This window comes from Chelonia mydas, chromosome 1, assembly GCF_015237465.2.
Source record: "Chelonia mydas isolate rCheMyd1 chromosome 1, rCheMyd1.pri.v2, whole genome shotgun sequence".
In the NCBI taxonomy this organism is placed as follows: domain Eukaryota; kingdom Metazoa; phylum Chordata; order Testudines; family Cheloniidae; genus Chelonia; species Chelonia mydas.
Window position 1 is genome coordinate 74,789,498 of NC_057849.1, and position 22,431 is coordinate 74,811,928.

Consider the following 22,431-nt stretch of genomic DNA (forward strand, 5'->3'; position numbering starts at 1 on the left):
TTTGCAAATCCCACTAGGTTCCCATGGGCTTCTTTAGGAGCGTGGATACTTTTGAAAATATGGCTCTGAAATCCCACTGAATTTCAATTAGACTTAGACTCCTAAGTACCTAAGTCATTTTTTGAAGTTGAAGATTTGGTGATTTTGGGAAAAAAAAAAAAGTACCCCATCTAATTAGTATGTTCAGCTTCATGAGGATGTCTAACTGTGGGGATTTGTTCTTTTATTAAAAAGTGGTAATAGTACTAACATTCTGCAGCACTAATAATCAAATACATGTGGCTGTATCATGCACTGCTCTATTAGCTCTTTAACTTCTCATTTAGCTTTGGCTGTATCTCTGGCACTGGCAGACCAGTGCCAGCTCATGCCAAAGCCTTTAGGCCTCAACTGAACATTGACCAATGCATAGCTGGAGTTCAGTCTGGCTCACCCCTGTTTTAGTATTGGTAAAATAGGTATTAGATTTATAAAAATGTGATTAGTGTTTAAACTATATGAAATGCTTGTAAATTGCTGCATGCATTAATTTCACTTATAATATCTGTATCCCATGATATACAGTAATATTTAAGGGTTTGCTCTGAAACTGTAAACTCCCACTGTTAGGAGAGAAGCATTAACAAGTGTGAAATATTAGTTTACCACTGGAAGTGTTAGCTCCTGGCCAACAAAAGAAGGCCCAGAGACACCAGGCAAACCATTGTGGAACATGAGAGGACAAAAGACTTTGTTGATTGCTCCCCCCACACCCATGTAGAGGTGACATGCACAAGGACTCATTTTATCATCTTGAACTCTGGGGGAAGGGAACAAAAATCCCTGACAAGCAGAAACTGATCTCTATGCTGCTGGGACTTTTGGAGGGCTAGACGTCTAAGCATAAGCAATGGATGACCAGCTACATAGGCTGGGCCTCTAGAGCAGTGATTCTCAAACTAGGGCCGCCACTTGTTCAGGGAAAGCCCCTGGCGGGCTGGGCCAGTCTATTTACCTGCTGCGTCTGCAGGTTTGGCCGATCACAGCTCCCACTGGCCGCTGTTCACCACTCCAGGCCAATGGGGGCTGCAGGAAGGGCAGCCAGCAGATCCCTCGGCCCGCGCCGCTTCCCGCAGCCCCCATTGGCCTGGAGTGGCAAACTGCGGCCAGCGGGAGCCGCGATCGTCGAATCTGTGGACACAGCCAGTAAACAAACCAGCCCGGCCCGCCAGGGGCTTTCCCTGAACAAGCGGCGGCCCAAGTTTGAGAACCACTGCTCTAGAGGACATATAGAGCTTGCACATTACAGCAGCCTCTATTGCCTTTTGAACCTAAGACTGTAACTAATTTGTGTGTGTGTGTGTGTGTTCATCTACAAATAACTCTCTTATTTCTCTTTCTTAGTTAATAAATCTTTAATTAATTTATTATAGGATTGGCTACAAGCGATGTCTTTGGTGTAAGATCTAAAGTACAATTGTTCCGGGGTAAGTGACTGGTCCTTTGGGACTAGGAGTAACCTGCATTTTGTTGTGATTTTTGGTGTACGGTCCAAGGCGCCATCTATCACAAAGTCAAGCTGACCTGGGTGGCAACACAGACTGGAGTACCCAAGGGGACTGTCTGTGACACCATGTTGAGGCTCTTACAGTGTCTGTGGAGTTTACATTTGATAATTGGTTGATGAAATCTAAGTGTAGAACTCACAAACAATTTGGGATGTGTGCCCTGCTTCTTAACAGTCCACCCTGAGGTTGGCCCTCACATTCCTGAGACACTCCAGAGAGCTTGATGGTATATATTACCAGTTATTCAGAATTTTGCTGAATACTACTAGATAATTTGGTATGAGTGAAATTCATCACTGTGCATAGGACCAGCACCAGGCCGAAGTGTGACTTAAGATCTCAAAATGAGTCTTAAACGGAAAATAAGGGGCGCATAGGACTTTTGTGGGCCTTTTGCATATGGGGTGATTTTTACCCTTACTCCCTAACGTATAACAAAATTGGCCTCAATCCTGTAAACAGTTATGCATATGCATAACTTTAGCATATATGTAACCCCAATGGAACTTCTCATATGCTTAAAGTAAAGCATATGCATCAGTTTTTGCAGGATTGGAGCCTTAATGTATAACCACAGGCTTGGTCTACATTACATACTTACTTCAGCATAACTACATCATTCAGGGGTATGAAAAATCCACACCCTGGAGCGACATAGTCCCCAGGTTGACAGCGCTATGTTGATGGGAGAGCTTCTCCTGCCAACATGGCTACTGCCTCTTGTGGAGATGGAATTACGAAGCCTACAGCAGCTAGCAAGAGATTTTAAGAGTAACAAGAAGGGTTTCTTCAGGTATGAAGAAACTCAAGGAAAGTGTGGGCCCCTTACTGAATGAGGAAGGCAACCTAGTGACAGATGATGTGGAAAAAGCTAATGTACTTAATGCTTTTTTTGCCTCTGTCTTCACGAACAAGGTCAGCTCCGAGACTGCTGCACTGGGCAGCACAGCACGGGGAGGAGGTTACCAGCCCTCTGTGAAGAAAGAAGTGGTTCAGGACTATTTAGAAAAGCTGGACGAGCACAAGTCCATGGGGCCGGATGCGCTGCATCCAAGAGTGCTAAAGGAGTTGGCATATGTGATTGCAGAGCCATTGGCCATTATCTTTGAAAACTCATGGTGATCGTGGGAGGTCCCGGACGACTGGAAAAAGGCTAATGTAGTGCCCATCTTTAAAAAAGGGAAGAAGGAGGATCCTGGGAACTACAGGCCAATCAGCCTCACCTCAGTCCCTGGAAAAATCATGGAGCAGCTCCTCAAGGAATCAATTCTGAAGCACTTAGAGGAGAGGAAAGTGATCAGCAACAGTCAGCATGGATTCACAAAGGGCAAGTCATGCCTGACTAATCTAATTGCCTTCTATGACGAGATAACTGGCTCTGTGGACGAGGGGAAAGCAGTGGACATGTTGTTCCTTGACTTTAGCAAAGCTTTTGACACGGTCTCCCACAGTATTCTTGCCAGTAAGTTAAAGAAGTATAGGTTGGATGAATGGACAATAAGGTGGATAGAAAGCTGGCTAGATCGTCGGGCTTAATGGGTAGTGATCAATGGCTTGATGTCTAGTTGGCAGCCGGTATTAAGTGGAGAGCCCCAAGGGTTGGTCCTCGAACCGGTTTTGTTCAATATCTTCATTAATGATCTGGAGGATGGTGTGGATTGCACCCTCAGCAAGTTTGCAGATGACACTACACTGGAAGGAGAGGTAGATATGCTGGAGGGTAGGGATAGGATACAGAGGGCCCTAGACAAATTAGAGGATTGGGCCAAAAGAAATCTGATGAGGTTCAACAAGGACAAGTGCAGAGTCCTGCACTTAGGATAGAAGAATCCCATGCACTGCTACAGACTAGGGATCAGATGGCTAGGCAGCAGTTCTGCAGAAAAGGGCCTACGGGTTACAGTGGACGAGAAGCTGGATATGAGTGAACAGTGTGCCGTTGTTGCAAGAAGGCCAATGGCATTTTGGGTTGTATAAGTAGGGGCATTGCCAGCAGATCGAGGGACGTGATCATTCCCCTCTATTCGACATTGGTGAGGCCTCATCTGGAGTACTGTGTCCAGTTTTGGGTCCCACACTACAAGAAGGATGTGGAAAAATTGGAAAGAGTCCAACAGAGGGCAACAAAAATGATTAGGGGACTGGAACACATGACTTATGAGGAGAGGCTGAGGGAACTTTTAGTACCGTTATACAAGGCACTGGTGAGACCTCACCTGGAATACTGTGTGCAGTTCTGGTCTGGAAGATTCTCTGCTCCTTGAAGTCTTTAAACCACAATTTGAGGACTTCGATAGCACAGACATAGGTGAGAGGTTTTTTTCAGGAGTGGTGGGTGAAGTTCTGTGGTCTGTGTTGTGCGGGAGGTCAGACTGGATGATCGTAATGGTCCCTTCTGACCTGGATATCTATGAATCTATGAACTGGGATTGTTTCGTCTGCGGAAGAGAAGAATGAGGGGGGATTTGATAGCAGCTTTCAACTACCTGAAAGGGGGTTCCAAAGAGGATGGATCTAGTCTGTTCTCAGTGGTAGCAGATGACAGAATGAGGAGCAATGGTCTCAAGTTGCAATGGGGGAGGTTTAGGTTGGATATTAGGAAAACCTTTTTCACTAGGAGGGTGATGAAACACTGGAATGCGTTGCCTAGGGACGTGGTGGAATCTCCATCCTTAGAAGTTTTTAAGGTCAGGCTTGACAAAGCCCTGGCTGGGATGATTTAGTTGGGGATTGGTCCTGCTTTGAGCAGGGGGTTGGACGAGATGACCTCCTGAGGTCCCTTTCATCCCTGATATTCTATGATTCTATGAGAGTTCTCTCCCATTGGTTTAGAGCATCTTCATTAAAGTGGTGCAGCTGTGCCAACGTCAATTTGTAGTATCAGTCTGCCTTTAGTTTCATTTAGAACTTTACTGGGTGAAATGTTTGCTGGTGATGGTGGTGGTGAGTTAAGGCTCACTCCTCTCGTTTTAATTCAGAGTGTGTCTTGGCCTAAATACCTTTGTATTAGGTAACTCACTTCAAAAATACATTGCATTAAAATATACTTATTACAGAATATTCAAAATATTCTGGGAGAAGTCCTTTTTCCACAGGCATGAACATAAAAAGAGGGAACATTTATAAATAAATAATTATACTTCCTTTGTAATTTTTTACATATCGCTCGCTATTATTGATAATGTTTATGTCTTAATATAAGCTGCCTGACTCGAAGTCCAACTTATCTTGCTGTTTGGTGGTGCAATTAAATCATAATCCAAAAGTTACTAGTTCTTTAGAAAAAATTCTGAAATCAAAAATTAAACACAGCAGAATATGCATGTGTGATGGATTATAGAAGGACACAAATGCAATGTGCAGTTTTCCTTTATTCAGGGAAAAGTTACCAAGGGCGGTTGGATGTGGGTGAGTGCTGGGAAGCGAAGGAGCCTTTATTAAATATCTGGGCCCTGAGGGTTTTCAAAATAAATTAAAGAAACTTCTGAATTCCTGGGAGAGTGATAAAATTGCAGACATGTAAAACTTGCCTAATAATTCACTTTATTCAGAAATATTGTGACTGTATCTTGAGTAACGCAGAGTCTCCATAACTCTATCTGTACCTTTATCTCAGAGTTAGCCTAATGGAACTGTTTATAAATTAATATACCTTATGTGATCCCACAATGAGCCAAGTCAGAGAACTATTCCAAAGAATCTGCGGGGAGAGGAGGGTGGGAAGAAATAAAGATAAATCCTCCTCCTCCTCTTCCCTCCTTTTACCACTGTCCATTGTTGTACTGACTAGTTCTATAAATTAGTTGCATTTTTCAGAAAAGCCAGTTTATACTATGTGGTTATCTGAAAGCAAAGATGGGAAGCTTTAAACTGTGCAATTTCAATGGATCATGCCAAGCATTTAGCAAACTTCCCTCCATTAGGGGGTTGGATCTGCACCATGGCTTCTTCAGCCCCTGCTTATTACTCTGGTGAAAAGGCCAGTAACACAGGCCTTTCAGCCAAAAAAAAAAAAAAAATCCTAAGGCACATAAACCCCAGGGAAAACTCTGCCTTCCACTGCATCTGTGTGATAGATGAGGAAGAAACAGCACAGCAGCACGGCACATTACAACCTATTGCTCAAAGGAGTGCTATTATGGAAGACCAGCTGCTGTGCTTGCTCATCCACCGTAGTCCCAGGGAGCTAATTGGAGCATGGTTAGACTCTTGGTCCCCCTGAATTTAAGCTGTGGTGGTGGCAACTTGAGCCCATAGAAGTTGCAAGATGATCCTTCTCAGAGCAAGTGTTACATATGCCTCACTGTGCTTTCTCCCTTGGCCACTATGAACCATTCTGTTCTGCAAGATAGCAAGGGTCCCTACAGTGAAAATGACACCTTACCCCTCCAACCCTTGTGTGACTTAGCAGGGCATTGCTGTAGATAAAATAGTGATTTCACCCACCCCTGAAATTTACTCTTCTAGGGTGAAGCATGTCAACTATTCAACAGTAAGTTAACTATTTAACTTCAACAATACACAACAGTTTACTAGGATTGGAGATGAACCATAATTTCACATAAAGAAATTAAAGAGAAAAAGTTTAGGTAGCCAGAAATGGCTTTTGGCCAAAACACCAGCAATGTCACCTCTGTTCTTGTTGACAGTGCCCAAGATGGTCATTAGAGATGTCAGGATGTTGGCTTTATGTTTCGTCTGATTGACAACACTTCTAGAAGCACAGTGCCTCCAACTCCTGACTCAAAGGGGCAGATACCATCCTTGTCATGATTTCCTATAGCTTGTGGGTTTTCACTGAACATTTCCTATCAAAGTATAGACCATGACAAACCCTGTCTTACATATGGGGTATGACATTCTCCTGATGCTGTGAAATCCCTCCATACTCCCAAATGCTTCAGTTCCCAAGGATATGTTTTCCTCCCAGGCCTCTGAACAATTTCCATCTTTATTACTTGTATATTTGATCCTTACCTCTTCGTGAAGTGAGTGACCTATGGTTGCTAGTGATGATGTTACCTAATATTGAATTAAAAAACAGTGAACAAACAAAAGCAGATTTATTCTAAACTCCTGAGGAGTTTATGAACATATAATAGACTGCAATAAGGGCTCTCTTCAAATTAGACGGCAGCAGTGTAATCATACTTAAGCAATAAACATGACAGGTGATTACTAGAATGGCTACAAGAATAAACTATGGGGCCCGGTCCAGTGCACTAAACCAAATCAGGTCTACTCGCTATGTTAAACAAACCCTGCAGTGTCTTCCACTGTGAAAAGAGTTCTTAAAAATGAATAAAAAAGTAAAAATATATGTAAAAGAAAAAGACTGCTGAAAATGAAAATCACTGTCATTTTATCTTAAATATGTTTCCTTCAGTTTCAGAAACCTGGGATGATACTGTAGATAAGTGGTCTCATCCTCCCTCAAAGTGGGCACTGGACACATCACAAACAACCAGTTTGACACCATAGCCAGGGTCTCATTAGTGGCCTTGTCTACACTGGGAAAATTAGATGTTGAGAAAGACCAGCTAATGTTGTTAAATACTGTTGCCTTTGTCTACAACTAGATGCCAAGTGCTGTTTAATTAACAAGTGTTTGCTACCTCATTTGATAAACACACTTTGTTTTTCAAATATGGATAAGGCATGTATGTGCATGTATGTGTTAGGACAACCTGAACTACCTTAGTGGTTTTTTAATTCTTTTTAAGCTTCTGCTTAAAATTAATTGCAAGCGGCAACATGGGAGGTGGGAAGCCATCCTTTACCAATGTCAGTCAAGCTCCAAACTTGCTCTCCATGAGTTCCTACAGACCAGCAGGCAGGCAAGCAAGCCGTGGAGCAACCAGAGCATCTCTTTTCCCTTCCCTGAAAGGCAACAGGTGGTAGTAGAGATGTTGCTGAGCAGCTGTAGCAGAAAAAGGAATGGAGCTGCTCAAAGTACTCTCAGCTCACAGTAGAGACACTATTTTGAGATCAGATGGAGTGGTGAGAGGCATTTGGCATTTGCAGTGCCCCTGTCAACTTCCCTATAGTGACAGAGCTGATTCAGACACTTCAATTTAAAGTCACAAGGAGTGGCTCAGGGAAAACACTTTAAACTTGTAATAAAATGCAATTTTTTTTCTTAGCTGTCTCCCTCGAGGACCACAATTTAGAACTGTCAGAGTGGCCCCAAGCCACAGATTGGACACACATTTTCGAATACATTTCATGATAGAACATTTTACCTTTTAGACTAGGATATCATGTTTCCAACTCTCACAATTTTATCATGAATCTTGCTACATTTTGTGTATCTCTTAAACACTCAGTTCCTGGACTTATGTGAATGCATGATAATCCCAGCTTTCATTTCATTTTGAATAGCCCTAATGGCTATAAAGAAAGCTTATAAACATAACCCAAGAGTATCCTAATGGCTAAAAATAAAAAGGTACATAAAAGAACCCAGCGTTGTTGGGGTTTGTTTTAGAATCTCATGATTTGTAAGGTGATCTCAAGATGTTTTGGAACTTGACCCATGATTTTTGAACCTTTGGGGTTGGCAACACTGGGATACTTTTAAAATTAATTAAAGCAAAATTAATCCAAAATACTATTCTACTGGGCTACAAGATATATAGGGATAGATTGTACCTTTAAGCACTAACCTGAACAAAATGCAGTGCAGAAACAGCACCATCTAAGCAGGCTTTGTGCCTCAGACATGCACCTTTGAGGCACAAGTCTTCAGGGGCTTCTTTCTTGTGCTTGGAGGTTAAGAGGGTGGGGGAGGAGAAGGGAGGAAGACAGGAGGGAATAATCTGCTACATCCCTATTATAGGGCACAACACTTTTTTCAAAAACAGATGGACAGATATCAAAACATTCTTGTTCAGAAATACCTAAGTAGACTGAAAGATTTTAAGAGCTACTCTATACGTGGTTTCTACCTTCTTATTCAGTTTGGTTTCTCTAATTCATCAATACCTGCATTAAAGATTTTTAAATATGTAAATATTTTTTCTGAGAATTGTCAAATAGCAAGAGTAAAAGTAAAGCCAAAAGGAATGAATTCCATAAGAGAATCAATGTTTTGTCATTTCACACAGATGAAAACATAAGTTTAAAATTACATCATTTTCCTCATGCTCACGATGTTTTCTTGTTGACTCAGCATAAGGAGCAAGTGTCATACACATGTCTAACAGTGAATACTGCTGAGCTCATTAAACAATTGCTGATAAGGAAATAAGTGATTAGACTATGTTCTCATGGCATGCAGATTTAATCCAGTGCAAACATTGACAGACTTCCTATCATATGGTTATGGACTGTGATTACAATAATAAAAAAGGATCAAGAATATTGTTAACAGCCATTAAGAACTTGATATAATATGTAATAAGCATTCTCTTGAAGAAAATGAAAGGATCATTACAATTATCTGCTGCCAATTAACTGAAATAGACATAAAATATAGGAATTTATGGCAAAGGAATGTGTGTTATGCTAGAATTGCCACAAAATATTGAAATGGCAAGGGAAAAAATTGCTTTCCGGGGACTGATTCATTTGAGTCCACAGGAAAATATTTAAATTAACAAAATTTTCCCTGCTTGGAATCAGCTGAAGATTTTTGCAAAATAAACCTGATGAAGGAGCTACTTAAACTTGTTTCATAATACTCATTTTCCTCTTGCTGTTAGGGAAAAGAGATGTTCTCATCTCTAGAGAGGGTCTCAACACTAATTTTATCAAGTGGAATTAAAATGCCCTGCCTATCTAACATTTCAAAAGTATTCTCCAGCTAAACCATATCCATAGCAACGCCCAGCAATGAGACTACTCTTTACCAAGCCTAATCACAATATTATATATACACCAAACATTACAGTCTCAGTCTTACATTTCTAACACCCCCAAAACTGCCAGAGAGTTCGGTTATTAATTGGCTGGATCCTCAGCTGGTGTAAATCAATTGAGGTTAATGAAGCTAGGCTGGCTCATGCCAGCTGAGCCTCTGGCTCTAAGCGTTTGAATAAAAACAGCTGAGTTCATTAATTATGTAGAAACACAGAGAATGCCCAACAGGATCAGACCAGCATCCAAATCCATAAATGGGATCTATACTCAGTGTTGCAATATCTATCATTTAGGCATCCTGCCACCTAGGAGAATCTACCGAGTCAGGTGCCCAATCTCCCTATACAATGGATAGGGAGAGTTAGGAGCCTATTAGTAAATGCTGAGGGGAGGATTTAGGGCCTGGATCCACAAAGAGACTTAGGCGGTGTGGTGGTGCCCATCTTACAACTTTTAGCTCAGTGATTAGAATACTCATTGGGGATGTGGGGAAAAAAATCCCCCCTTCGGCCTGAGAGGGAGAAAGAATTTGAATAGGGGTCTCTCATGAGAGTACGCTAACCACTGCACTATGAACTATTCTGATGGGTGACTCCTTCAGTCTCTCCTGTTGAAGCTGTTCCACTGTACACTGGCACAGAGAGAGTGAGAATGACACTATATTCCAGTGATTAGGCACCCACCAGGAAGTGGAAGATCTAGGGTCAAGTCCCCCTACTCAGGCAAAATGATTGTAGATAGTCAATGTTCTCTAGATCATTTCTATAGACATGTCTATAACTTAATATAGGGACAAGATGGGCAAGGTACTCTTTTATTAGACCAACTCGTGTTTGTGAGAGAGTAGCTTTTAAGCTTACACATACCTCTTCTTCAAGTCTGGGAACCTGAAAAAAGCTCCGTGCAAGCTTGAAAGCTTGTCTCCCTCACCAACAGAAGTCGGTCCAATAAAAGATGTTACCTCACGCACCTTGTCTCTGTGATATCCTGGGACTGACAATGCTGCATATAACTTAATATTTTTCTATTGTAAATATATTATTTTATCCAGAAATTATTTTTTACTAGTAGAATAATTGTCAGATTACCCAGAATGCTGATGCATCATTCACCGGCGCCAACTTTTCAAACTGCTGGGGGGTGCTCGACCCCGGCTCTGCCCCAGGTCCTGTCCCCACTCTACCCCTTTCCCCAAGGCCCCACCCCTGCCCCACCTCTTCCCACTCCACCCCTGCCCCGCCTCTTCCTGCCCAGTTCTGCCCCCTCCCCCCAAGTGTGCCGCATCCTCGCTCCTCCCCCCTGTCTTCCAGCCTCCCTGCACGACGCAAAACAGCTGTTGGCAGTGGACAGGAGGCATGGACAGGAGGGGGGAGGCAATGATCAGCGGGGTCGCTGGCAAGCGGAAGGCACCGCAGATGCAGGAGCTGATGGGGGGCTGTCGGTGGGTGCTCTGCAACCACCATTTTTCCTCCATGGGTACTCCAGCCCCGGAGTACCCATGGAGTCAGCACGTATGGCATCATTAGATATTCTGTACAGCGGTTCGTTAAAACACAGAGCCTACGTTTCAGCTATATTCTTATATTTATACATTATGGGGCAAATTGTCACTGCTATGTACTATGGATTAGGCAGTCAATTTCTAATATTCATAGGACCAATTTCTGTTCTGTTACACAGGTGTAAATATGGAATAACTCCATTGAAGTAAATGGACTCACTTGAGACCTACACTCTTCAGAGAGTACAATTTTTCCCTTAGTGAGAGTTGTCCATCATATCTGTGGCACAAGGCATTTAATACACCTCTAACCTGCACTATTTTCTGGTCCAATGTAACACAGTAATGTTCTCATGTACTAACAGCTTGTCTTCAGTCCACGTCAACTACTGATTATTTCAGAAAATTAGGTAACATTACATTTTGAAATTGATATCATCTGCTCTCAGATAATATGCACAGGTAGTCAGTCTATGCTCAGCCTATACTATCAGATTATGCACATGTATTCTAACGAAAAAGCAGCAGGAAATCATTGCAAAGTCATTTAAAACAGAAGATGCTAAAGAAAAAAAAAGCTGTATGCAGAAAACAAAGTTCAAAAGTAATGCAAAAAGAAAAACAATAGTACAACTTGTAACTCAGGGGGATGGACAAGATGACCGAACAGGTCTTTTCCATTTCTAGATTCCATGATTCTATAACGATTCTATCGAAATAGACAAGATTACCAGAACACAGTACAGATAGGTCAGCTTTTCCACACCTTATAAATGTTATATTCTGATGGTGAATGTCCTCTGGACTCTAAATTGCTTTAAGAGAAAAAAATCCTTCGCTTAATAGCAGAGAATTAAAATCAAAGGATATTTTTGAAGCCTACTTTAAAATGTTGCAGCCTTTTGTGATCCCTTGTCTCTCAAGAAGAAGAGTTAACTTACACTATTTCAAAAGTTACGTGTAATCCTGTTTATATCATCAATGCCACTGAAGTACAAATAACAAATTAATTGGAATGAAATCAGGATGCCTCGCTTTCCATTAGGAAAAAAAATATCAAAGTTTGCCAATGGAAAACAGTAAACTTGGAAGGAAAATACATTTTATTTTACAGAGGATTATACATTTATGTATATAATTATTTCAAAGGATTACTAATGAATTAAATTAAAACCCAAACTATTATTAGTTTTTTAAACTATCCAGTAGTTTTGTCTCAATTTCACTCCAGGCAGGGAAACATGCCACCCATCTCCTGCCAACAACTAATACTGACAAAAAATAAAAAATATAATAAAACAGTGTTGAGGTAGACTGGGGACGGGGTTGCTCAAATAAAAGGTAAGTTTATTCAGAATCTTCCACCTACAACTCAGTAGTCCAGATCCAGCTCAGTCATTACCATCTGACAACTCTAAGGTAGCCTTCATCCAGCTCCCAGTGGAGAAGTGTATGTAACACAAAACCATCAGCATGGTTGGCACACTTATTGACAGTGTCAGGAGAAAGGTAAGGGATTCAATAGACAAGAAAACAATTATCCATTGACATCTATGGTCATTTCAGGGCAAACATAACTTGCGCTAATGATGCCTATGTTTTACCATACAGAAGAACCCCAGAGTTACAAACACCAGAGTTACGAACTGATCAGTCAACCACACACCTCATTTGGAACCAGAAGTACACAATCAGGCAGCAGCAGAGACCACCCCCCCAAAAAAACAATCACCCCCCCGCCAGCAAATACAGTAAAATGTGTGTTAAATGTAAACTACTAAAGAATAAAGGGAAAGCAGCATTTTTCTTTGGCATAGTAAAGTTTCAAAGTTGTATTAAGTCAATGTTCAGTTGTAAAATTTTGAAAGAACAACCGTAACGTTTTATTCAGCGTTATGAACTTTTCAGAGTTGTGAAGAGCCTCCATTCCCAAGGTGTTCATCACTCTGAGGTTCTACTGTACCTACTCTGTGGATAAAGAGAGAACTTCAGTCTTCAAGGTAGCCAATCTAGCAAACTTCACAAGTATCACATTTAGTTTAAGTATAATGGGCGGCTTTCATTCATCAGTTTAAGTAAAGAGTAACTCCAAAAATATTCCCTGAGTTACCCTGATATAAGACAGGTGTGAAAGGAGAAAGAGCCCTGTATCTATATGCTACTGAACATAATGGACCTAATTTTGACCTTTCATTGGTTGTACAATGGTGTAACACTATTGACTTCCACTGACATGAGAATATATAATATATAATGTAATATACCATATTCTCACATCAATGGATATCAAAGGAGTTACATTGATGGAGGTCAAAATCAGGCCCAGGGGACGCACTGGCCGCTGCTTCCAACAGCTCCCATTGGCATGGAACAGTGAACACGATCGGCCGAACCTGCAGACGCGGCAGGTAAACAAACCAGCCCGGCCCAGCAGGGGCTTTCCCTGCACAAGTGGCGGAACAAATTTGGGAACCACTGAGCTAGAGAATATGCTCTCTCTCTCTCTCTTTCTCACATACACATACACACAAACACACACACTTTGATAATCTAGATGTTTAAAGGGATATCTGAAGTCTTCAGATAACTGGAGTTTCAGAAAAGGAAAATTTGGCTTGTATACAAATTTTGAATACTGGGGACAAATTTTTTTTGGTAGTGAGGATTTAGGTAATCAGGGCTTACCTTTCTATATAATTGTTGATGGATTGTGAAGGGTTTGCATGAAGCAGTAATGTGACTGTAAGCACTCTGGAGTGCAAAGGTGTGTGCATGCACTAATCACCCCGGTAACACTTATCTGAGGCAGTCTTGCAGTGCACACATGCTACAGATGCTATTACTGCTGATGAATGCCACTCTTGCCAGTGCTTTTAAAATTATAAGCCTTTCGCCACTGCCACTAAGCTGATGTACCTCCCATCCGTATCCTCTAGCATAGCTGAGGCTCTCCTAATACATGAGAAAGTGTAGCGTATTTTGACTGTTTGATCAAAAATAAAAAATAATTCAGGATGCCAGTGACAAAAAAAAAAATCAAGACTGCGCTTCTGGGTCAATCTTTGCAAGTTTCAGTTCCTTTTCTTCTCCTCCCTCCACCCAACACTGTATTTGGTTGTCGCTTTTTTAATTTTAGAATTCTATATCCAATTTTTATTTTTCATATACAAGCACACCACGGAGTGACTGAATATTGTTTTTGTATCTGCATATGAAACATTTTGGCAAATCACATTTCTTTTGAATTGCTGCAATTCAGAAATCACTTAGCATTGCTTGCCTACTATCTATCCTGGCAGCATCCATCAAACACACATAATTACTTATTGCATTGTTCCTTTAGCTCAAAAATACTGAGGTTTTCAGAACAAATTATACATTTCCAAAACAAATTACATCTCTTTAAAACTTAAATTTCTTACCTAAACCATGTCTATGTGTTGACATTGGGGGTAAGACAGTCCAAGCCTTGGTTTTTGGATTGTAACATTCAACAGTGTTTAATGTCTTTAAACCATCCCGGCCTCCAATAACAAAGAGTTTGTCATCAATGACAGCCACACCAAACTGCAGCCTCCTGCCATTCATCACTCCGGCCTGGATCCATATATTTGTCCTGAGATCATACTTCTCTATAGTTGTAGCACCTGATGAGACATATTAATGGGATAATGTATTTACTGTGTACGGCTTCATATACCCCGCCGCCCCCAAAAGGTGAGAGCTTCACTTAGTTGTCAGCTTGTTTTGTGAGTCTTATCAAACTTTTTCTGTTTATTTAAAGCCATTCGTAAAATGCTCATGAATGAGTGATTGATGTATCTTTTCCTGGAAGAGAAATAGGACCAAATGGCCACTCCGGAATTAGAGTATCATTAGCTGAATAACATTATGTACTAGCTTTATGATCTCTTTTACAGTTCAGTGGTATAACTCCTTAAGATCACTAACCTCATTACATTTGTTCAGTATCCTACATAAAAAAAACCTGTGAAATTAAGTGTTATTTTCATTAGAGATGGGAAGTTACGATTCATATCTGGGTCTATACCTCCTTAGTTTTTTTAGTTCAGATCTATTTTTTGTTTGTTTCAGACCCGGTATGATACCACAGACTGTCACCAAGAGACTTAGAAGTAACAGAGTTAAAGTAGATTTATTTATACGTCCAACAACGTTTCCTTCTGAATATGGTTATTTGTTTTACTTATACATCTGACACCAAAAGCTGTAAAGAGCAAAACATATAAAATAATTCGGAATCTTGTCATGATTAGCTGGTAAGTTAAGAAGCTTCTGCTGCTAAAAGTAACTTGCACATAACAAGGAAAGATGAGAAATGCAGTAAACTTGGTTATAAGAAACACAGAGATAAAGGGACCATAATTAACTTAATCAAGTACAAGTCTAACAGAATAATGAATTCTATTAATTTAAATATGCATATAGGTGAGGTTAATCTAAATCCAGATCACAAATATCTAAATGACAGATGGTTTTAAAGTAATCCATAGGAAATATATATAATAATTAATATAATCTGTACACCTTCAGTGTTTTATTTTCATAGGCACATTCACACATCTAACATTGCTTTATCTCTAATGATTAAGTATCCCTAGAGAGAAAATCAACATCATTACCCTCTGCATTTAAGCTTCACTATCCTATTTTATTTGGACTGTAATAAAAGGTTACAATTCTTTGGAAAACAATTCTTTCAGGATTCATTCATTCTTTGGAACAGAAGAAGCAATAAACAAAACAAAAACAAACATTGTGAAAGCAGTAGTTTTGTTAATTGAACTAAAACAGATGTGATTTAAATTCAATTTGTATCCAAGTTTAATAGAGCAATAATAATGTAGATGCTCAACTGGATATATTAAATCCCCTGTTAATTTTCTGAAGCTATAAGAAATATGAACTAATTTCCACATTCAATTAACTCAGGTTTTTTTTTTCTTCTGCAGACCTTAATTTAAAACTGTGAGTTGCATAAATAAATTAATCTACAGAACAGAGAGAACTTTAATATAGTTGTTTGGTGATATTGCATGGTGTATTAACACACATTGCTGATGTTGTTACAAATTCTTGTGTTTGCATTACTAAGAAGCATTTTACATGCTGCAGGTAATTTTTTATAACTGGCATGGCACTCGAATGTACAGGTTTTCTATCTGGCAGTTAAAAATACAGTTGAGATATTTTGCAATTTTGATGGCAGATCATACCCAGTAAATATTTTTACACTATGGTCAGTTGCACAGTTTCCTATTTTCTAATATTGGCTGAGTTTTAAAGTTTGACACAATGTTTTATTTAAACTCTAATTTGAGTGTTTGATCCTGCTAGTGTTCCATGAATGGCTGACTGACAATTTTTTCCAGCAAATTCATATGGAAGCTAGCCAAAGTCAAGCCATAAGATCATCTGACTGACGCTAATATCCTAGACCCAAAATAATCTGGAGTCAGGCCAGGGTATGGGATGGAAACAGCTTTAGTTGCTCCTATGGATGATCTCTGACTCTAACTGGGTGTTGGATAGACATCCATGCTCATCCTCCTTGACCTCTCTGCAGCATTTGACATCACTGACCCAGAGACACCGGTGTCCCACCTGAGAGAGGTGGCAGTGGTCCAATAGAATGTATTAAAAATGGTTTACATCCTTCCTGGAGAGACACACTCTTAGAGAAATGATGGGAAACTACACTTCTGCCAGTAGCCTGCTTCCTGTGGAGTCTCGAAATAATCAATTCTCTCTCTTATCCTGTTCAACACTGTCATGCAGTCACTAGGTGAACTGGTCAGATGACATGGTCTCAAGTGCCAGGAATATGCAAATGGCACAGTGCTCTTTCTATCCTTCACAATATATGTCCATACCACTACTATCAAGATGGTCGTGTGCTTGGATGAGGTCTTCTCATAACTGGCTCTGTGGATGAGGGGAAAGCAGTGGACGTGTTGTTCCTTGACTTTAGCAAAGCTTTTGACACCGTCTCCCACAGTATTCTTGCCAGCAAGTTAAAGAAGTATGGGCTGGATGAATGGACTATAAGGTGGATAGAAAGCTGGCTAGATTGTCGGGCTCAACGGGTAGTGATCAATGGCTCCATGTCTAGTTGGCAGCCGGTATCAAGTGGAGTGCCCCAAGGGTCGGTCCTGGGGCCGGTTTTGTTCAATATCTTAATAAATGATCTGGAGGATGGTGTGGATTGCACCCTCAGCAAGTTTGCAGATGACACTAAACTGGGAGGAGAGGTAAATATGCTGGAGGGTAGGGATAGGATACAGAGGGCCCTAGACAAGTTAGAGGATTGGGCCAAAAGAAATCTGATGAGGTTCAACAAGGACAAGTGCAGAGTCCTGCACTTAGGACGGAAGAATCCCATGCACTGCTACAAACTATGGACCGAGCGGCGAGGCAGCAGTTCTGCAGAAGAGGACCTAGGGGTTACAGTGGACGAGAAGCTGGATATGAGTGAACAGTGTGCCGTTGTTGCCAAGAAGGCCAATGGCATTTTGGGATATATAAATAGGGGCATTGCCAGCAGATCGAGGGACGTGATTGTTCTCCTCTATTCGACATTGGTGAGGCCTCATCTGGAGTATTGTGTCCAGTTTTGGGCCCCACACTACAAGAAGGATGTGGAAAAATTGGAAAACGTCCAGCGGAGGGCAACAAAAATGATTAGAAGACTGGAACACATGACTTATGAGGAGAGGCTGAGGGAACTGGAATTGTTTAGTCTGTGGAAGAGAAGAATGAGAGGGGATTTGATAGCTGCTTTCAACTACCTGAAAGGGGGTTCCAAGGAGGATGGATCTAGACTGTTCTCAGTGGGAGCAGACGACAGAACAAGGAGTAATGGTCTCAAGTTGCAGTGGGGGAGGTTTAGGTTGGATATTAGGAAAACCTTTTTCACTAGGAGGATGGTGAAACACTGGAATGCGTTATCTAGGGACGTGGTGGAATCTCCTTCCTTAGAAGTTTTTAAGGTCAGGCTTGATAAAGCTCTGGCTGGGATGATTTAGTTGGGGATTGGTCCTTCTTAGAGCAGGGGGTTGGACTAGATGACCTCCTGAGGTCCCTTCCAACCCTGATATTCTATGATTCTATGATTCTATGGTTGAAATTGAACCTGAGTAAGACAGAGGTTTTGCTAGTAGGCAGAGGAAAACTCTTTGTGCAACTCTACAGTGCAGTCTGCTCTAGTTGAAGGTACACACCTAATTGTTAATTCAGTCCATAATTTAGGGATGCTCCTAGATTTCTCACTGACGTTAAGCTCCCACATTGTAGCATTTGTGAGTAATGCTTTCTGCCATGTTAGCAGTCTCTGTCCCATCCTAGCACACAATGTCCTGGTCTTCAATATAAAACAGGGGTTTGCGGCTTGTTCAGGGTAAGCCTCTGGCGGGCGACGAGACGCTTTGTTTACCTGAGCATCCGCAGGTACGGCAGCTCGCAGCTCCCAGTGACCATGGCTCATCATTCCAGGCCAATGGGAGCTTCTTCACTGACTTCCCATTTTAGAACATCAAGTCAAGTTCAAGGTCTCAATCCTTATTTTAAGGGCACTCAGTGGCCTGGGATCAGCATATCTAAGAAATCACCTAGCACCTCAGGTTGAAGACCATGGTTGACAACTCTGCTCCTCTGCCACAATGGCACTTTGTATGATAAAGTTAAAGCTTAATTATGCAAGAGACAGAGCTTTCATGAGAGTGGGTCTGATACTGTGGAGTTAATTCCCCCAGGAACTAAGGATCATCACAAACATCACCACTGTCCATTCCAAGTAAAAGGTGAATTTCTTTGACCTTGATTTCTCTAACATAAAAAAACAAATGAACATTGAAATGTGTACATATACCAAAACAAAACACTAAACTGAACACAATTTTTTTCCACTGGGGAAAGGATGAGAGCAAGAATGAACCACATGTCATGGTGGTTGATGCACTACTGGAAAGGTTCTTAGATACTACAGTATCACCTCTCAGAAGCTCTGAATTCTGTGAAATTAAGGCCACCTCTCCACTACCAGACAGCAATGAGAAGATTATCTTAATCATTTCAGTCTGAATGAAAGTGGGGCAGACAGGAATGGGTCAGAAGAAACTGTTACTTAGGGCTTGGCTACACTTGCAAGTTAGAGAGCATTAAAGCATCCCCAGGTGCCCTAACTCCCGATCCGTCCACACTGGTGTCACATCCCAATGGCGCCCTCCCTCAGTGATTAGCTGGGAGAGACAGATCAGCATTGTATATTGCTAAGGCTGTTGCAAGCTTCTCAAGGCATTTTGGGAAGGGTCAAAGGTGCAAGTGTGGAGTGAAAGATTCCTTTGCAGGCTGCAAGAAGCCAAAGAGGGAAGGAGAAAGAGAGCAAAGAATGGGTTAACTCAACACTGCAGCTAGCAGGCTCAGTCCAAAGATAAAATGCCTGCCCCAGTCGAAGGTCATGGAGCCTGACAAAAAGTCTTCAGCTGTATTCATATCTTAGCCAACCCAGCCAGCCTTAAAAAAAGGAGAACTAAGCTGAACAGGATTGAAAAAATTGCAAAAACCAAACAAAACAGTGAAGGCCAGCAGGAGGGGGAGGGGAAACAAAGTTTTGCGTCCCTGGAGCCGATGTGTTTTGGAAAAGCTGAGGAGGCCACAGAGACCTGGAACAACGGTCACTAAACAAAATGCCCCTAAAAGAACCCAGGACTTAAAAACCCTTCTGAGAGCCAAGGCAAATTGGAGATCAACAGCAGACCCTGGATGACCCGTGCGCACAGGACAGAACTCCCATCCACCCCTCCCCCTCTTCTTCTTACGTTACACCCAGGCCTGGCCAGCCTTGGGTAGTGCAGGTGTGAGTAAGAAAGTGGGTTAGGGCTTGGGCTTGGGGCACTAATGCTTTCTTCCTTCCTTTGAATGACATGGGGACTCCTCCCTCGGCACTCTCCACTGTTATTTTATTATTTTATCAATAAAGCTTTAAAACTTAGACACTTGGTGTGTTCCGTCATCTCCTCCCCTAACAATCCTGTGGCCTCACCCTGATCACCTAACGTCTCAGACAGATTGGTAACAGAAATCTGTCACAGTTTTGGTGGAGAATTGCGGAGGCGGGGAGCCCCGTGGAGTGCACCAATTGGTCTGCCCTTGAGATTTTGCATTTGCTCTGCCTGGCATTGTTCGTATTTCATGTTAAGGATTTTATAATGACAGGTGTGCCCCACCCTCAGTCGTAGCATGGCTGAGAACCGGAGAGGGGTTTAGCATTCCTCTCTCCACCCCGGTCAGCGAGGGAAGGGTGCAGGTGGGTCAACACCCATTTGTAGGAGTACTGGGCAATAGGAGGTGGCTTAGAGACCCTCGCTCCACGCGACAGGTATCCTTGGTGCATACGCCCTCAGTCGTAGTATGCCTAAGTTGAAGAGAAGAGCTTAGGGTTTCTCGCTAAGCCCGGGGGGCATTTGGTGTATGGATCCTCGGTGGTACAGAACCGAGTAATATGGAGTGAGGCTTAGTGTCTCTCCCTCTGGCCCAGTGCGGTAACACTGAAAGCCCCGGTGCTGGCGTGAGCTACATAAAATCTCAAGTAATTAAAAAATCTTAAAAATTGTACTAAGAAATTGTAACAACATGTTCAGGAAACAGAAGGGTACAGCTGCGGACTTGGGAGTCCCGCAGTCATGAGCGATGGCATCAACGATAGGTTCAAGTCCAGACGTATGGGCATTAGGGAGTGTGGACACGGTAGTCTGGCTGCCCGGTCAGCTGGCATCATGGGAGGCAGGTGGACCTAATGCCCGAGCCACGGGGGAGGCAGCAAAGAGGGACGGGACCCTGCTACCTCTTTCAAAGGGAGGTAAAGACCTCTCCTGTCTGGAGAAGGCTCTCACCAAAGTGGGATGCAATCCCTGGGGTTCTGTGGCAGAGCTTCAAAAAGGCATGCATACTTGGCAGGATTTACTAAATTTATATGCCAAGTATAAAAAGCAAAGCAAAAAAAAATACAAAAAATCCCCACCAACCTATTAAAACTTAACTGCCCCAAATATATTTAAAAAATGTAATTTATATAGAGCTATATAAAAATAAAGCAGTATATATTATTTAAAAAAAACATGGAAACATACCATGCTACTTAAATAAAATCCCATTAGGGCTCCAAAGGGAGCCACAGTAGGTTGTACCTGTCACACTGGCAAGGCACTTAGAGCGCCTTAACTCTGCAGCTCAAGCGCTCCTGGTAATCCACCTCCACGAGAAGCATAACACTTGTTGCGCCTCGGCTGAAACACCCCAGCGTCAATGTGAACGAGGTGTTGCATTACTGGGCTTTGATTGGCCTCCGGAAACATCCCATAATCCCCTTAAGTCAACTGGCCACTCTTGTCATTGTTTTGGAATCGGCTGTAGGAATGTGGATATGCCTTTTCAAAGCTCCGTTTCTGACAGCCGGCATGCTTATCTGCTCCGGGACAAAGCAAGCCATTAGTATGGAATGTTGCTTGCTGTGAGTGTGTGAGAGAGAGGTGGGGTGGAGGGGGGTCTGAACTTACAAGACAGCATGCTGACAAACTCTCATCACCCCAAAAACCCACTCTCTCTCTCCCAACGTAAACACAACACACTCCCTGTCACACTCCACCCCACCCCCAACATTTGAAAAGCATGTTGCAGCCACTTGAACACTGGGATAGCTTCCACAATGTGCTGCTCTTTGTGGCATTGCAAGAGCTGCTAATGTGGCCATCCCAGTGCACTTCCAGCTGAGAGTGTAAACACTTGGCAGAGTTTTCCCTGCTGTGGTCTCTGAAGGCTGGTTTAACTCCCAGCGCTGTACATCTGCAAGTGTAGCCAGGCCTTAGTCCTGCTGAAAGTAAATTGAATATTGATGGTATTCAGCGTGCATGTACAAGGCTTTGTAGACTTGATGTGCTTTACAAGCATGTGTGGGCAACAAAATGTTTTTGCCATAGTAAGTTTTTCTAATATAGACAAGGCTAATGAAAATTATATGCAGAGTGCTTGAAGCTTGAGCCTAGAGTTTGTATCTTATGATGTGTAACCCCTTTGGGGTTTAGAGAGCATGGCCCTTTTAAATGTTTTCTTAATGGGGGTACTGCTGATTGTTCCAAAAAGAGAAAGTGCTTTTGGGAGGCGGGGGGGAGCCGAGGGAGAGCAACAGGTTGTGTGTTGGGAGCTCCAGACAAGAGGGCTGCAGCAAGCAGGCCCTCACAGAGTGAAGCAGGCACGAACCTGCCTGAAGCCTGGGAGGGACAGAGCAGCCAACCGGGGGAGAACCCAGGACAGGAGCCAGGAGGAGAAATCACCCGAGAAGGACAAACCAGAGCTGGACCAGTATCACTGCTGCCCAGAGTTGTACAGGGCTGTGAGTACTGGGGCTTGTGACTTTGCATTGGGAATAAGGAGGGACGCTGTTAGCTAGCTAAGTGCAGAGATGGTCACTCTGTGTGGCTTTGCAGAGAGCGGCAGAAGAGGGCAGCG

The 22,431-nt window shown here is 42.2% G+C and overlaps 1 protein-coding gene across 1 annotated transcript in view; it reads right to left on the reverse strand.

Moving 5' to 3' along the window:
- KLHL1 (kelch like family member 1) overlaps positions 1-22,431 on the reverse strand; it is a 445,797-nt gene that overhangs the window by 81,991 nt on the left and 341,375 nt on the right. The window contains exon 7 of the mRNA XM_037895040.2: positions 14,331-14,555. Within this exon, the coding sequence (XP_037750968.1) occupies positions 14,331-14,555 (225 nt within the window). The remainder of the gene's footprint in view (positions 1-14,330; positions 14,556-22,431) is intronic.